General features: G+C 43.3%; 1 protein-coding gene across 1 annotated transcript in view; it reads left to right on the top strand.

Annotated features, from left to right (window-relative positions):
• pip4k2aa (phosphatidylinositol-5-phosphate 4-kinase, type II, alpha a) overlaps positions 1-17,799 on the top strand; it is a 253,962-nt gene that overhangs the window by 216,748 nt on the left and 19,415 nt on the right. Inside the window, exon 7 of the mRNA XM_048520102.1 lies at positions 3,020-3,133. Within this exon, the coding sequence (XP_048376059.1) occupies positions 3,020-3,133 (114 nt within the window). The remainder of the gene's footprint in view (positions 1-3,019; positions 3,134-17,799) is intronic.

The raw sequence follows: 17,799 nt of genomic DNA, 5'->3' as shown, positions 1-17,799 counted from the left end.
AATGTTGGTTACTTTTAACTATGATTACTTGATATTTCAGAAATACAATTATACAAAACATATGAAGTTGAATTGTGTTTTCTTCAAGGCACAATGATTTTGCCATTTGCCTGCATTATATTGATTAGGCTTTACCATATGTAAATTAAACCCCTCTTTAAAATTGTATAACATTGGTTAGAAGATGTATTTGTTAATTAAGTGAAGAAGGTTTGCACTACTAAATATCCTTTCGTAATTTAGTTTAAAATTAGATTTTATATATGAAAAGCTGGTGGTATGTCAGATTAAAATGTTTCTTGATGTTAACTGATAGTAAAAGTAGAATTGTCTTTGAATTTAGGATTATGCTGCTATTCAGCACTTGTATAAAATTCTGCAGCAAATGCAGTAAATGTATATGGTGAAATAGAGTAGAAAATTACAGACCTGTATGTAACCTGTAAAGTTTTTTTAATGTAAAGTTTCCATTTTAGCTCATTTATTTTGCTTTGTTTGATTGACTGGTCATCACAAAGCTCATTTGTGCAAGAAGTTTGCTTGTGTGTTTTTAAAATACTTATTTTTCTCTTGTTTTCCCATGTTACATGATATCACTCACCACAATGCCGTTTATTCACACCTTCACATCTGCATGGATTTGGTCGTTTTTTTTACATCCAGACACTATTCCTGTCATGAGCCCTCCCTATCCATCCAGGCTGGGGACCAATACACACTAGCTTGTCTGTGCTAGTGGCTGTTTTTCTTTATATATGAAGTACCTTATTGGCATTACTTAATATGGTCATGTTAACCTTGACTATGCCATAAGGCAGCAATTCATTTTATTTTTATCTTTAAACCAAGAACATAGGCAAGATGTTGTTTAATGATTTTTTTTAAGTTGAGTTACTTCTCTTGCCCAACCCATCAATTTAAAATATCAGTAAAAACTAGGGTACTTGTTTGACATAAGGCTTTGCTTGCTACAAGCACAGTAGTGCTTGTGGTGTCCCTAAGTGGTGATGAACTGTGCACACATGAACCCAAAGGCTGGGCCACTGGGCATCTCTAATACCTCACCCCAACCCTGTAACTTTGACAGTAGGTTGACAGCTAGTGGGATGTTGTTAAGCAGGCCACAGACTGCATTTATGAGAACGGCCCGAGGATCTTGATGTTGACCGGACAGGGGTGAGGATCCGAGGACTGAGAACAGTGATGAGAACTAGGCTGATGGATGTGTGAAACTTAATGTAGGAATAGGCTCGGGAGTTTTTGATTAGTTGGTTTACACAGAAAAATTAGTGTGGGACGGGAAATTAGGGCACAGGAAAATTAGTATGGGACAATTTGAAAAGTTAATTTCCTATGGTTGCAAACACAAGTGGGGCTTTGGCAGCCATAGAGAGAATGAGTTGGGACACAAGAGGATAAAATTCCAGGGTTTACATTATTTTACTTCACTAGTAAAGCCAGCATTAGTTGGCTGCCTCTAATTGCCCTTGACTTGAGTGGCTTACCAAGCCATTTTAGAGGGTCAATCACACTGCTGTGGGTCTGGCCTCACACACAGGGCAAACCAGGTAAAGACAGCAGATGTTCTTCCTGGAAGGGCATCAGTGAAGCAGATGGCTGTTTGCAGGTATTGTGGTTACCATGACTGAGACTATGCTTCAATTCTGGATTTTATTTATTAAATGTCACTATAGGATTCAGATCCATGTCCCCAGATCAGATTGGATGAATGAAAGGGTGAGAGATTTCATTCTTAGAAATGACATAGACACCAGAGAGAACGTTGACTAAAATGGTGATGTTGAATTATAGTGAGTACAGCTCTCTAACCAGCAGCATGTGGATTCTAACCATGATACATACAGCAGCTTCAATTTTGTAAATACTGAGCAGCACAGAGTAATGATTTGGAGTGGATGAAACCATGTTTGCATAGATCATGTAGAGTTTCCCGTTTTGGTGCGACTGTGGGCCAGGTGCAAACTCTGAGCAACATGATGCTGGTTTTGAGAAGGGCTTTTTTCCCTTCAGTTTCTTGCCAAGCTTATTTGTTTATTGCTAAAGGGGAATATACCATTTTTTTAAAATAGTGCAGTCATTTATGGATGTAATTTTAGAACTGAATTTTTTTGAACAAATAATTTGAAATATTATCAGTACTGTTGAAAATAATTATCACAAAAAACGTAGCCCCCAACAGTAACCTGATTTAAGTAATTGGAGATTTTTTTGCCAGTTTTGCTACTGTATATTAGTCAGTTTCTTAGGTGTTTAACAAAAGCATATTCAAAGTCATTTGATATACTCATATTAAGTGTTCTTACAGTCCTAAAGAAGTTTGATTTTAATACCCTCCTTAGAGGCCTGTAAACAGCAATTGCAAGAAACATCCAATGGGGATGAACTCAGTTTGGGGCACAGGCAGTTTTGCTGTTGGGGCTGGCACCAAATGTGACATGGTTTAAACTTACATTGAAACTAATGGAAAATTGAATTGTGCTGAATGGAAGAAAATGTCTGTGGCAAATTTTTTTTGCATTGGTTTCACCAATTCCAGGTGAATTGCTTTAAAAAGAAATGGAATTAAATAGAAAGTGTGGCCATTTCCTGTTAAGAAGATGGTTCCTTTGGATATCTGACTGTTCCAAATTGAAATGACTTTATTTTAAACTTGAAACGTGTAGGATCATGTAGGCAAAAGTTCAATATGCTTCAATTTCAACATATTGCTTTTTTATCACAATACTTCAGCAGCATTTGGATATCCACTCAAAAGACGAATTGTTTCATGTTCTGTATTTTTAGAATGATACATTTGATCAACTGTGTTAATTCAGTGGTTTGTAGCAGCACAATTGCGTCACCTCTGGTTCATTGTCAAATTAAGAAAGCATTTAGAGTTTTGATTTGTTTGAATTTAGCCTAGTAATGTGAATTGAGTGTTACATCAATAAATAGATTGGAAACTTCCATGATCTTCCATTTTCTTGGACTATAACTTTGATAAATTTTGTTGCAGGCCAAAGAGCTACCAACGTACAAGGACAATGATTTTATAAATGATGGGCAAAAAATTTGCATTGATGAGAACAACAAAAAGATGTTCCTTGAAAAACTCAAAAAAGATGTTGAGGTAAGGAAGCAAAGTGCGGGTTGTGTTATAGTAGTTAACAATTTTACTAATTATTTTAGAGATAGTAGGAACTGCAGATGCTGGGGAATCTGAGATAACAAGGTGTGTAGGGCTGGATGAACACAGCAGGCCAAGCAGCCACAGAGGAGCAAGAAAGCTGACGTTTCGGGTGTGGACCCTTCTTCAGAAACAAAGTTACTAATTATTTTACTGTTTCTGCTACTTGTGCTTTAAGCAAATGTGACCGTATAAAAATGAACTGCAGGAAAGGCCAAACGGTCCACCAAGTCATAGAGATACACAGCACAGAAACAGATCCTTCAGTTCAACTCATCCATGCCAACAAGATATCCTGAATTAATCTTGTCCCATTTGCCAGCATTTAGCCCATATCCCTCTAAACACCTCCTATTCATATACCCATCCAGATGCCTTTTAAATGTTGTAATTGCACCAGCCTCCACCACTTCCTCTGGCAGCTCATTCCATACATGCACCACCCTCTGTGTGAAAAGGTTGCCCATTAGGTCCCTTTTAAACCTTTCCCCCTCACCTTAAACCTATGCCCTCTAGTTTTGGACTCCACCAGTCAGGGGAAAAGACCTTGTTTATTTACCCCAACCATGACCCTCATGATCTTATAAACCTCTATACGGTCACCCCTCAGCCTCTGATGCTCCGGGGAAAATAGACACAGCTTATTCAACATCTCCCTATAGCTCAAACCCTCCAACCCTGGCAGCAACATCGTAAATCTTTTTTGAACTCTTTCAAATTTCACAACAACCTTTCTATAGCAGGGAAACCAGCATTGCATGCTGTATCCTAAAAGTGACCTAAACGACGTCCTGTACAGCTACAACATGACCTCCCAACTCTTATAGTCAATGCACTGACCAAGAACGGAAAGCATACCGAACACCTTCTTCACCCAGAATATCTTCAGCCAAGATTTCATTCAGCTCACTCTATGGAAACATCAGTACAAAGCACAAAGTCAGCAACTTTGTACAGAGGTTCACTATTCTCTGAGAAAACAAAAAAACCCTATTATCTGTGCACTCATTAGTTTTGGATAGTGTAAATACATAAAGCTGTAAGATGTAGGAGCAGAAGTATGCCTTTAGGTCCATTGATTCTGCTCTGCCATTCAATGAAATCATGACTGATCTGATAATCCTCAACTCCACTTTCTTGCCCTATCCCCGTAATTTTGATTCCCTTTCTGATTAAAAATCAAGTCTATCTCAGCCTTGAATATACCTAACAATCCAGCCTCAATAGTACCCTGTGATAAGGAATTCCACAGATTGATTATCCTCAGAAAGAAAGAATATCTTTCTCCTCTCTATCCTAAATGGGCAACTTCTTAGTGAATGTAAACCCAACCTACTTACCTGCTCCTCATTAAAAAAAATCCCTGTATATCCAGATTCATCGGATGAACCTTCTCCAGACTGCCTCCAATGCCAGTGTAGCTTTGCTTCGATGAGGAGAGAAAACTGTTTACTGTATTCCACAGTAGTCTCATTTTTATCTATTTTTAACAAGACCTCTCTATTTTTATACTGTATTCCCTCTGAGATAAAGGTCAATAGTCCATTTTCTTTCCTGCTGACCTGATGCCAGGTAGTTTGCTAGCCCTCTGTGATTTATTCACATAGATCCCCCAGATCCTACTGTGCTGCAGCTTTCTTCAGTTTTTCTTTATTTAAATAATATTCTGCTCATCTATTCTTCTTACCAAAGTGCATAATCTCATTTTTTCCAACATAATATTCCATGTGTCAATTTTTTACTTGCTCACTTAAATGTCTACATCCCTTTGTAGGTTCTTTGACCCTCACTATTCCCACCTATTTTTGTGTCATCTACAGCCTTGATGTTAGCATATTTGCTTCCATCATCCAAGCTATCAATGTATATTCCAAATGATTGTGGCCCCCAAATGATCTTTCTGGCACACCACTAGACATGATTGACAACCTGAAAATGTCCCCTTTCTCCCAACTCTCGGTATAGCTCTGAAGTGAACCAGGCAGAGAGAGAAAATACAATATGTTTTTCTTGTGTTTATATTTTCAAAAGAAATTTTGACATCCATGTTGAAAATAGTAACTACTTACATAGACCTGTCCCTCGGCAACTATCGCTATCCCTCATTGGAGACGCTCTAGGAATTTATAATGAAAAGTTTAATATGAATTGCGTGAACATGTGATTTTTATTATAGATAATAGCATAATATGTTTACTGTGTGTTTATAGATTCTAGTATTTTCTTCTTGTGAAAATGTGAGCATGCATTTCCTTCATAATACCTTTCAAATGCCCACATGTAAATGATAACTTAATCTCTCAAACAAATTTCTCAAACTGTTCCCGCCCACCTTCCCTTGTACAGGTTGTTCTCCTATAACACGATGTTTGCATTCTTGTGTGACCTTGTGCCATAGAAAATCACGTTATAGAGAAATTGCTATACCTGTACAGCAGAAAGTTCATGCTATCCAAACAAGGTCCATTATTCATCAATCATGTTACAGCCAATTCACAATAACGAAACATGCATTATAGCAGAACTATTTGTACCATAAATGAAGAAACCAGGATAGAAATTGGGATTGTACAATAAAGGTCTGCAATAAAAGAAAATATGATAGCCCTTTAGTTGACTATGAGGCTGCACAATTTTATTTATTAGACCTTTGTAGTTTTAAAAGGAAACACCTGTGCTTACAACTAATGGTGTTTATATATTTTAATGTTCCTTTCTTTACGAATAGCACATCTGAGTTTCTGTGAACATGTCAATGGAATCCTTTTAATTTAATCAAAGCTTTACATTCTTCATTTCTATTGCACATCAGATGTCCATCAATCAAATACAATATCTGTGATGTACTTATTTATATGTAACATAGTTTTCTGTAGGAAGAGAAGATGCATAAGTTCATGATTAATGCTGGAGAATAACCTCAAAATGGACCTGTATCCAACCACCACCTCCCCAGCTTCTGTTATCTATTTAATTCGAAATTATATCCATAAAGTAGCAAAAACCTATAATTTAGCAGAAAGATATTGCATTGCTTTTTATAATCCATAGATAGCCCTATTTTAGAGGCAAACCAAGCCCCAGTGCATTGTTTTATTCATTCGTGAGAGGTGGTTATCTGTGGTAAGGTCAGCATATGTTACACATTCCCATGAGCTTTATTCATACCTGGTTGAATAGCAGAGACTCTGACTAACATTTCTACCCATCCTTCAATATGGTCTTAATGCTAGAGTTATAACTGCTACAGTCCTGTTGAAAAGAGAGTTGAGAGAAATTAAAACAGACGTAACAGGCCATTTAGACTAATATTCATGGTGGATAAACTAAACAATGATCTGGGACTAAATCAATTGGTACTTGGAAAGAGATGAGTTAAACAATTGCAACCAGCATAAATGTATTAAATGTAAATTTTCTTTGAGTAATTTCAGTTCTTCAACGTGCCAAGGGAAATGGTTGATGAGGGCAGTATGATTGATATTATGTTTCTGGACTCTTTGTTTTGAAGGATTGTGATTTAGCTCCAGTATGCAAATGATACTTGTATGAGCATTTATACAGAAAATGAGATCCACGTCATTGTTAACCCTTTTCATAAGGCATGAAAAAATGAGCCAAAAATCTAAGTCCTTTTCTAACCCACTCCTACAGCACACCACCTCCCCCAGTTCTTTAATGTCAGTGATTAGATCGTGGAATGTGTGGATGATATTACATCTTGAGAGTCTCCCCTAGATGAAGGCAGACATAGAAAACAAACTTAATCTTCACTGCCAATGTTCCCTTTCGCCTTTAGCTGATTGAGGAAAGGAGTATTTAAGGATCAGGATCTCAAACTGAAGACCAAGTCATGGCTTACCAGGCAGCAATGATTCTCATGTTCCTGTAAACTAAGGAGGATTAGACAATTTACAGTAGTCACCTCAAAGCACAAGAATGGTACCATCAATGATCACTTCATAAGATTGTCCAAATCTGGTGACAAGAAAGATGCTCAATAGCAATGTGCTCTCCCAAGCTGATATGTTTGAGGTAATAATCACTAAAAACCACCTCCCCTGTGGGGTGACATGTTACTCATATATGCCTGACACCAGACACCCAAACCAAATATTCCACTCTGAACCTTGTCACAGGAGAAGACTCCCTCCAGCTGAATTCCAGAGGTGAGGTGAGAGTGACAGCCCTTGATATCAAGGCTGTATTTGATCAAGTGCGGCATCAAGGAACCATAGTAAAACTGAAATCATTGGGTATCAGGGGCAAACTTTCAAGTGGTTGGAGCCATACCTGGCACATAGGAAGATGCTTGTGGTTGTGGGAGGTCAATCATCTCAGCTCCAGGACATCTCTGCAGGAGTTCCTCAGGGTAGTGTTCTCAGCCCAACCATCTTCAGCTGCTTCATCACTGACCTTCCCTCCATCACAAGGTCAGAAGTGGCTATGTTTGCCAACGATTGCACAATGTTCAACACCGTTTGTGACTCCTCAGATACTGAAGTAGTCCATGCTCAAATGCAACAAGATCTGGACAATATCCAGGCTTGGACTGACAAATGGCAAGTGACATTTGTGCCACACAAATGCCAGGCTATGACCATCACCAATAAGAGACAATCTGACCACCACCACTTGACATTCAATGGTGTAACCATCACTGGATCCCCGACTATCAACATCCTGGGTGTTACCATTGGCCAGAAACTCAACTGGACTCACCACATAAACACAGTGGCTACAAGAGTAGGAATGCTTTGGTGGGTAAGTCACCTCTTGACTCCTGAAAGCCTGTCCACCATCTGCAAGGCTCAAGTCAGGAGTGTGATGGAATACTCCCCACTTGTCTGGATGAGTGCAGTATGAACAACACTCAAGAAACTTGACACCATCCAGGACAAAGCAGCCCGCTTGATTGACACTACGTCATAAGCATCCACTCCCTCCACCACCGATGCTCAATAACAGCAGTGTGCACTATCTACAAGATGTACCGCAGAAATTCACTAAAAATCAACAGAAAGTCCCTTCCAAATCCACGACCGCTTCCATCTAGAAGCATAAGGCCAGCAAATATGTGGGAACACCACCACCTCCAAGCCACTCACCATCCTAACCTTGGAAATGTATCAAAGCTTCTTCACTGCCGCTGGGTCAAAATCCTGAATTCCCTACCTAGTGGCATTGTGGGTCAACCCACAGCAAGTAGAATGCAGCAGTTCAAGAAGGCAGCTCACCGCCATCTTCTCAAGGCCAACTAGGGACGGGCAATAAAATGCTGGCCGGACATCCCACAAATAATTTTTTTTTGTAATGACTAGAAACCTCCCTGCAGAACAGCGAAAATGTTTTAGGCGATAATGGAAGTGCCTCAAAATGTCCTAGAAGTGACCAAATGTTCTTGACTACTGTTAGAAGTCCCTAGTTTGAGTGATGAATCTTCTCCATTTTCATTCAGAAAGGCGTCAAATGCATTATGAGAATCATCTGGAATGCACAGAGACGAAGTTGCGATGTCGGAGAGAATGCACAAACCCTCAAACATCGACTGCCAGACTCTTCAAGTACAACCTACCCCATGTGTGGCAGTCGGCAGACCCTACATCGGACAAATGAGTAATCTCAAAACCTAGAGACCTGATGTGCCAGCAAATCATCCACAATCCCGAGGCACTGCCAAATAAGAAGAAAATAAAGTGCCACGTAATTAACTTGCCAGCAAAATTAAAGTTTGTGAAATCAAAGAGCTAGAATTGGCCAATGGGACAAAAAGTGTGAATGTCCTTCAGTGGAAGGAAGATGTACGGGAATGTCTCCCAGAGGTCAATATTACAATCATTGCTCTTGTTCAATATGTTCATGTACTGGACCCTGGAATGCAGGCCATAATTATAAAATTTGCAAATGACAATGTGTGAGCAGTAGTAAAGTGAAGAGGACAGTAACAGATTGCAGAAGGACATTAAACAGAGTGGTGAAACTGGCAGCAAATGGCAGATGAAAGTTAACGCAGCAAAGTACAAAATAATGCACTTTGGAAAGAAGAATGACAGGAAGCAATATAAACTACCTGAAACAATTTTGAAGGGGCATGCTGGAACAGAGGATCTATGTGCCAGGACATATTGAGAAGAGCTTTTTTTGAAATAAAAGGTATACAGGATTCTTGGTTTTACAAATGGAAGCATTGCGTTCGGAAGCTAAGGAAACTATGCTTGACCACTGTAAATCAACAGTGAAGTTCCAGCTACAATATTGTGTGGCCTTCCGGCAACTACAGTTTTGAAAGTACATCAAGATTTTGGAGAAATTGTGAAGAAATTTTTTTTTTTGAATGGCACCAGTAATGAGGGAGATGAGATGTTGAACCTGTTCTTCACAGAGAAGGTTACAGAGATTTGATTTAGGCATAAAAAAAATCACAAATGACTTTATCAAATGGTTATTCTTCACGAGTCAAGACATTAGGGAAGGGATGGTGTCGTAGTGGTAATGTCACTGGATTAGTAACCATTGGCCCAAGTTTACGTGGCCTAGACCTTGGTGTACAGGGCGTACTTTCAAAGGTTGCAGAAGATGCAAAAATTGGAAGCATTGTACACCTTGAGGAGACTAATGTAGAACCTAAAAGAGTAAAGGCACGTTGGTGTAATAGGAGACAGATGGCTGATGGTGTTCAATGTTGAGAAATGCAACATGATTTATTTTAATAGGAAGAACATGGTGAGACAATTTTTTTATTTAAAAAGGCACAGTTCTGAAGGAAGTGAGAGAGAAGTGATTGAAATTGGCAAGGATAAGGTTGAGAGAGCAGTTAATAAAACAGACAGTATCCTGGGCTCTCTGAATAGGAGCTTAAAGTACCAGAGCAAGAAGATTGTTTGAGTATTTGTAAGGCAATAGTTTAGCCTCAGTGGACCACTGCAGCCATTTTGAGACACCACATTTTGAGGAAGGATGCAAAGACATTGGACAGAGTGCAGACATATTTTGCAAGAATGGATCCAGGGTCGAGGAACTCCAGTTTTGAAGACAGATTGGAGAGGTTTGGACTGTTTTAACTGAAGAAAAGTAGGGTCAGAGGAGATTTGATTGAAATATTCAAAATCCTGAGCAGGCTGTGTTGTGGTTTGTTGTAGATTGAGGGGAATCCACAATTTTTATTGAGCAGCTTTTAATTGTTTACAGGAAGAAACCTTGAAGATGTGAATTTTCCATGCTGTGTATTCTTTCCCTCAGACTCATTGCCAATGGTAAGGAGATAATGGCAGATCCACAAAACTCAAGAGCCATTACTAAATGTTTGACTCTGAAGTCAGTTCAAGATCTTCAAAGATAAAGTAAACAGTAGGCAGTTTATTGCACAAATGTAAAGTATAAAGAGTTCACAGGAACATGTTTGTCAGTGTTGATACTTGTGCTAGAAGCCTCCTATGTTTCTCCCCTGACTGAGAGACATCATGACAGCATGTGGATCTGCTAATTTCACTCTTCCAGTTATTAATCCTTTTGAACCTATACATGGTATCTGCCCCATTCCATGTCTTCGTACTAATTAGTATGTTATTATCACAGGAGATTGATTGATTTTGTTGCTAGTTTTTTATGAGGAAACTTTATCTTTGTGGCTTTTCAGTGTCACTGTTCTGCTTTTACACATCTTCTAAAGAAATTACCTATTTTTGATGCCACAATATTGGCAGTGTCTTCTGACATCTTGCATTTGTCCTCCCAGCTGTTTCTTCTTTTCCTGTGTTTCTTTCACTGCCATGTTCTTAGGAAATCTACGGAGTTTACTCATTTCCTTGTGATGAGGTTTTTCCAGTCCTCTAAGGATTCATCAGTTTTATTTCCAAATCTCTGCTTGTCTTAACAATTAATTGGTTTTCTTCAGTGAGGTCTTCTTTTATCTTTAATAATCCTGACAAAGTCTTATCAGCAATAGCTGTAACTGTGAAATCTCCAATTATCTCTGACTTCAAATCACCATATTTACTGTTCTCAAATAATCTGTGTAGATCAAAAAGGAACAATTGTCAGAGCATGTAGGTGGCTCTTCATTGCAACTACAAATACATCTTTGTAAATATATTGCTGTTTAAAAACCAAGCTACACAGCTTACCTGTCCTTGGCATCATTCCATCTTCAAAGCCTGTCTGAATGAATGCTACTCTTGCCCCAGTGCTCACTGTAGCCTCACATCTGATTGTTCAATGTGGCCCTTCCCATCCTGGAAAATCTTTTAAACAGTTGAAAACCTTCACTCTCATTCAGCAACAGCAAAAGTTAAGAAAAAACAAACAGAATAAAAACTGAAAGAACCGCAGATGCTGGAAATCAGAAATAAAAAACAAATTTTCTGGAAAAGCTCAGCAAGTCCGGCAGCATCTGTGGAGAGAAATTAGAGTTAATGTTTTAGGTCCAGTGACACCTTCTCAGAACTGTTTTGTTGAAAGGAACAAACAGAAACTGCCTTTGCTTTTGGGAACAGGCGGGAACTAATTATCTTTTAAGCAGCAACAAATTTACAATCAATTAGGAATCATTACATCCAGCTCACGTTTGTTGGAACCATGCATCATGTAAGCCTAGTCTGACTTGTTGCATCTGATGCTGCAATACTCGGTCGTCTTGAAGTTGATGTTCCTCCTGCTCAAGGTCGTCTTCATTCTCTGTGGAAACAGCTGTCACTCTCCCAACTCTTTGCCTTCTCCAGTTACGCAAAGCGCAATGCTCAAGGAATATGTGACTCCCTCTGTTTGGAGTGTGTCGCTAAGACCTTCAGACTGTACCAAGCATCAGAACATACTTTTCAGCAAGCCTCTAGTCTGCACCATGAAGCCCTAGTGAAGAAAGGGCTGCAATGTATCTACTTTTGGCCTCAATCGGGGTGTTGCGTAACAGGGACATCAGTGGTTGCAGGTGGTAACCCTTGTCTCCCACTATCTGTCCTTGCGTGACATCCAAACTTTGGTATTTTTAGACATTATTCCATACAGTGGGCCATTAAGGACTCTGACAAGGAGAGCCAAAGAATGCCTCTAAGGTGAGACAATGGACTAGTGGTGTTGTCGCTAGATTATTAATCCAGAAACTCAGCTGAAGGTGAGGCCCAAGTTTGCCACCCACCACAGTAAATGGTGGAATTTGAATGAAATGAAAATTTAGAATTAAAAGTCTAATGATGACCGTGAAGCCATTGTCGATTGTCAGGAAGAACCCATGGGGCTCATTAATGACCTTTTACAGTAAGAAACTGCCTACGTGTGAACCCAGACTGTCAGCAATGTGGTATACTGTCAACCAGGCAATGAATACTGACCTAGCGAGCGATACCCTCATCCTGTCAATTAACTTTTTTTTAAAAATGGACCTTTGACGTGGCAAACTTTTTCAGATGAGCTGTGTTGTGTAAATAGAGCAGGAGATTGTAAGTACTGTATGGTTACAGATAATATATTGGTGTCAATCCACCCACATGACCCAAGAAACACAACATTGTATAGTACAGCATGTTGGCAAAAATAACAGTTTAAGATGAGGGGAAATCTTCCCTGTGCCCTTAGGCAGCCTGTGAGATTTTGGATTCTGTTTTTGTCTTCTTGGCCCACAAGTGCTATCTTTAAGGTAGTATCAGAGATAATGGGAACTGCAGATGCTGGAGAATTCCAAGATAATAAAATGTGAGGCTGGATGAACACAGCAGGCCAAGCAGCATCTCAGGAGCATAAAAGCTGACGTTTCGGGCCTAGACCCTTCATCAGAGAGGGGGATGGGGGGAGGGAACTGGAATAAATAGGGAGAGAGGGGGAGGCGGACCGAAGATGGAGAGTAAAGAAGATAGGTGGAGAGAGTATAGGTGGGGAGGTAGGGTGGGGATAAGTCAGTCCAGGGAAGACGGACAGGTCAAGGAGGTGGGATGAGGTTAGTAGGTAGATGGGGGTGCGGCTTGGGGTGGGAGGAAGGGATGGGTGAGAGGAAGAACAGGTTAGGGAGGCAGAGACAGGTTGGACTGGTTTTGGGATGCAGTGGGTGGGGGGGAAGAGCTGGGCTGGTTGTGTGGTGCAGTGGGGGGAGGGGACGAACTGGGCTGGTTTAGGGATGCAGTAGGGGAAGGGGAGATATTGAAACTGGTGAAGTCCACATTGATACCATATGGCTGCAGGGTTCCCAGGCGGAATATGAGTTGCTGTTCCTGCAACCTTCGGGTGGCATCATTGTGGCAGTGCAGGAGGCCCATGATGGACATGTCATCAAGAGAATGGGAGGGGGAGTGGAAATGGTTTGCGACTGGGAGGTGCAGTTGCGGCCCGTTTCCATCTCCTTCCCAAAATCCACAAACCTGCCTGCCCTGGTCGACCCATCGTCTCAGCCTGCTCCTGCCCCACCGAACTCATCTCCACCTATCTGGACTCCATTTTCTCCCCTTTGGTCCAGGAACTCCCCACCTACGTCCGTGACACCACCCACGCCCTCCATCTCCTCCAGGACTTCCAATTCCCTGGCCCCCAACACCTCATATTCACCATGGACGTCCAGTCCCTGTACACCTGCATTCCGCATGGAGATGGCCTCCAGGCCCTCCGCTTCTTCCTGTCCCACAGGCCCGACCAGTCCCCCTCCACCGACACTCTCATCGGCCTAGCTGAACTTGTCCTCACACTCAACAACTTCTCTTTTGACTCCTCCCACTTCCTACAGACTAAGGGGGTGGCCATGGGCACCCGCATGGGCCCCAGCTATGCCTGCCTCTTTGTAGGTTACGTGGAACAGTCCCTCTTCCGCACCTACACAGGCCCCAAACCCCACCTCTTCCTCCGGTACATTGATGACTGTATCGGCGCCGCCTCTTGCTCCCCAGAGGAGCTCGAACAGTTCATCCACTTCACCAACACCTTCCACCCCAACCTTCAGTTCACCTGGGCCATCTCCAGCGCATCCCTCACCTTCCTGGACCTCTCAGTCTCCATCTCATGCAACCAGCTTGTAATTGATGTCCATTTCAAGCCCACCGACTCCCACAGCTACCTAGAATACACCTCCTCCCACCCACCCTCCTGCAAAAATTCCATCCCCTATTCCCAATTCCTCCGCCTCCGCCCCCACGATAAGACATTCCACTCCCGCACATCCCAGATGTCCAAGTTCTTCAAGGACTGCAACTTTCCCCCCACAGTGATCGAGAACGCCCTTGACCGCGTCTCCCGTATTTCCCGCAACACATCCCTCACACCCCGCCCCCGCCACAACCGCCCTAAGAGGATCCCCCTCGTTCTCACACACCACCCTACCAACCTCCGGATACAACGCATCATCCTCCGACACTTCCGCCATTTACAATCCGACCCCACCACCCAAGACATTTTTCCATCCCCTCCCCTGTCTGCTTTCCGGAGAGACCACTCTCTCCGTGACTCCCTTGTTCGCTCCACTCTGCCCTCCCACCCCACCACACCCGGCACCTTCCCCTGCAACCGCAGGAAATGCTACACTTGTCTCCACACCACCTCCCTCACCCCTATCGCAGGCCCCAAGATGACATTCCACATTAAGCAGAGGTTCACCTGCACATCTGCCAACGTGGTATACTGCATCCACTGTACCCGGTGCGGCTTCCTCTACATTGGGGAAACCAAGCGGAGGCTTGGAGACCGCTATCGTTAAGGTCACTGGTGACCACTTCTGCCTCAAAAGATGACTTTTTTTCAATTTGCAATGATCAGTGACATGGTCAAGATTGCTTGTGAGCAGGATATTTATCCCAGGCAAAAATAAAACGAACAACTGCAGACACTGGAGATCTGAAATAAAAACAGAAATTGCTGGTGGAATTCAGCAGATCTGACAGAATTTATGGAGAAGAAAAAGCTGATAATGGGGACCATAAGTAGGAGAAAATGATGTGGAGGTGCTAGTGTTTGACTGGGGTGGTCAAGGCCAGAAATCACATGACACCAGGTTATAGTCCAACAGGTTTATGTGAAAACACAAGTTTTCAGAGCATTAATGCTTCTTCAGGTATTACTGACAGAGGTGGCATCAGACACAGAATTTATAAGTAAAAGACCAAAGGGTCACTCCACTGATGAGGATGTACTAAACAAACCTAAGATACTGTTAAATCTTTAGTTAGTTAGTATGTTTTAATTGATCAATATATACATATATAAATCCCTGAATTCTTTTCAAGTCTCTGCCCTGAGAGAAATAAATGTTTTATCATTGTAAAGAAGAGGTGACATTTTAGGTCAGACACTGCATGTTAGGTGTGAGACCTTGTTTAGAGTCTGTTTCTGTCTCGGTTTAGAGTCAGACTGGTTTTCTATCTCAAGTAGGATTTTATAAAACGCCACATTGTCTATAAATTATCTACTTTTTAAACAAAATAGAATGTGTCTGCAAGTATTGTCACCCCATCGATTCACGTGTGTGTGGAGGGAGAGAGAAAGAGAGAGATTGCATGTGTGTGGAGGGGGAGAGAGAGAAAGACTGCATGTGGGTGTGGAGAGAGTGAGACTGCATGTGGGTGTGGGGAGAGTGAGAGAGACTGCATGTAGGTGTGAAGGGGAAGAGAGAGAGAGACAGCATGTGGGTGTGGAGAGAGTGAGAGACTGCATGTGGGTGTGGAGAGAGTGAGAGACTGCATGTGGGTGTGGAGAGAGTGAGAGACTGCATGTGGGTGTGGAGAGAGAGAGAGACTGCATGTGGGTGTGGAGAGAGAGAGAGACAGCATGTGGGTGTGAAGGGGGAGAGAGAGAGAGAGACAGCATGGTGTGGAAGGGCAGAGAGAGAGTGAGAGAGACTGCACGTGGGTGTGGAGAGAGTGAGAGAGACTGCACGTGGGTGTGGAGAGAGTGAGAGGACTGCACGTGGGTGTGGAGAGAGTGAGAGAGACTGCACGTGGGTGTGGAGGGGGTGAGGGGGAGAGACTGTATGTGGGTGTGAAGGGGAGAGAGATTGTATGTGGGTGTGGAGGGGGGTAGAGAGAGAGAGAGAGACTGCATGTGGATGTGGAGAGAGTGAGAGAGAGAGACTACATGTGGGTGTGGAGAGAGTGAGAGAGAGACTGCATGTGGGTGTGGAAGGGGAGAGAGAGAGACTGTATGTTGGTGTGGAGGGGGAGAGAGAGGGAGAGAGAGACTGCATGTTGGTGTGGAGGGGGAGAGAGAGGGAGAGAGAGACTGCATGTTGGTGTGGAGGGGGAGAGAGTGAGAGAAAGACTGCATGTGGGTGTGGGGGGGGGGCGAGAGACAGACTGCATGTGGGTGTGGAAGGGTGGGGAGAGAGAGAGAGAGACTGCATGTGGGTGTGGAGAGAGTGAGAGAGAGAGACTACATGTGGGTGTGGAGGAGGAGAGAGAGAGACTGTATGTCGGTGTGGGGGGTGCGAGAGACAGACTGCATGTGGGTGTGGAAGGGCGGGGAGAGAGAGAGAGACTGCATGTGGGTGTCGAGGGGGGGAGAGAGAGAGACTGCATGTGGGTGTGGCTGGGGTGAGAGACTGCATGTGGTTGTGGGGATGCGGAGAGAGGGAGGGAGAGAGAGAGAGAGACTGCATGTGGGTGTGGAAGGGGAGGAGAGAGAGAGACTGCATGTAGGTGTGGAGGGGGAGAGAGAGAGACTGCATGTGGGTGTCGAGGGGGGGAGAGAGAGAGAGTGCATGTGGATGTCGGTGGGGGAGAGAGAGAGAGAGAGAGGCATGTGGGTGTGTGGAAGGGGGAAGAGAGACAGAGAGAGAGAGAGAGACTGCATGTGGGTGTGAAGGGAGAGAGAGAGAGAGACTGCATGTGGGTGTGAAGGGAGAGAGAGAGAGAGACTGCATGTGGGTGTGAAGGGAGAGAGAGAGAGAGACTGCATGTGGGTGTGAAGGGAGAGAGAGAGAGAGACTGCATGTGGGTGTGAAGGGAGAGAGAGAGAGAGACTGCATGTGGGTGTGAAGGGAGAGAGAGAGAGAGACTGCATGTGGGTGTGAAGGGAGAGAGAGAGAGAGACTGCATGTGGGTGTGAAGGGAGAGAGAGAGAGAGACTGCATGTGGGTGTGAAGGGAGAGAGAGGCTGCATGTGGGTGTGGAGGGGGGAGAGAGCGAGAGACTGCATGTGGGTGTGGAGAGAGTGAAAGACTGCATGTGGGTGTGGAGAGAATCTGAGAGAGAGACTACATGTGGGTGTGGAGGGGGGGAGAGAGAGAGAGACTGCATGTGGGTGTGGAGGGGGGGAGAGAGAGAGAGACTGCATGTGGTTGTGGAGGGGGAGAGACTGCATGTGGGTGTGGGGGCGGGGAGAGAGTGAGAAAGACTGCATGTGGGTGTGGAGAGAGTGAGAGACTGCATGTGGGTGTGGAGAGAGTGAGAGACTGCATGTGGGTGTGGAGGGGGAGAGAGAGAGAGACTGCATGTGGGTGTGGAGGGGGAGAGAGTGTGAGAAAGACTGCATGTGGGTGTGGAGAGAGTGAGAGACTGCATGTGGTTGTGGAGGGGGAGAGAGAGGGAGAGAGAGACTGCATGTGGGTGTGGACGGGGTGGGAGAGAGAGACTGCATGTGGGTGTGGAGGGGGGAGAGAGAGAGACTGCATGTGGGTGTCGAGAGGGGGAGAGAGAGAGTGCATGTGG

The sequence above is a fragment of the Stegostoma tigrinum genome, chromosome 2 (genome assembly GCF_030684315.1).
Source record: "Stegostoma tigrinum isolate sSteTig4 chromosome 2, sSteTig4.hap1, whole genome shotgun sequence".
Taxonomy (NCBI): Eukaryota; Metazoa; Chordata; class Chondrichthyes; order Orectolobiformes; family Stegostomatidae; genus Stegostoma; species Stegostoma tigrinum.
Note: the sequence above shows the minus strand (reverse complement) of the source record. Positions and strands in the feature narration are given on the sequence as shown.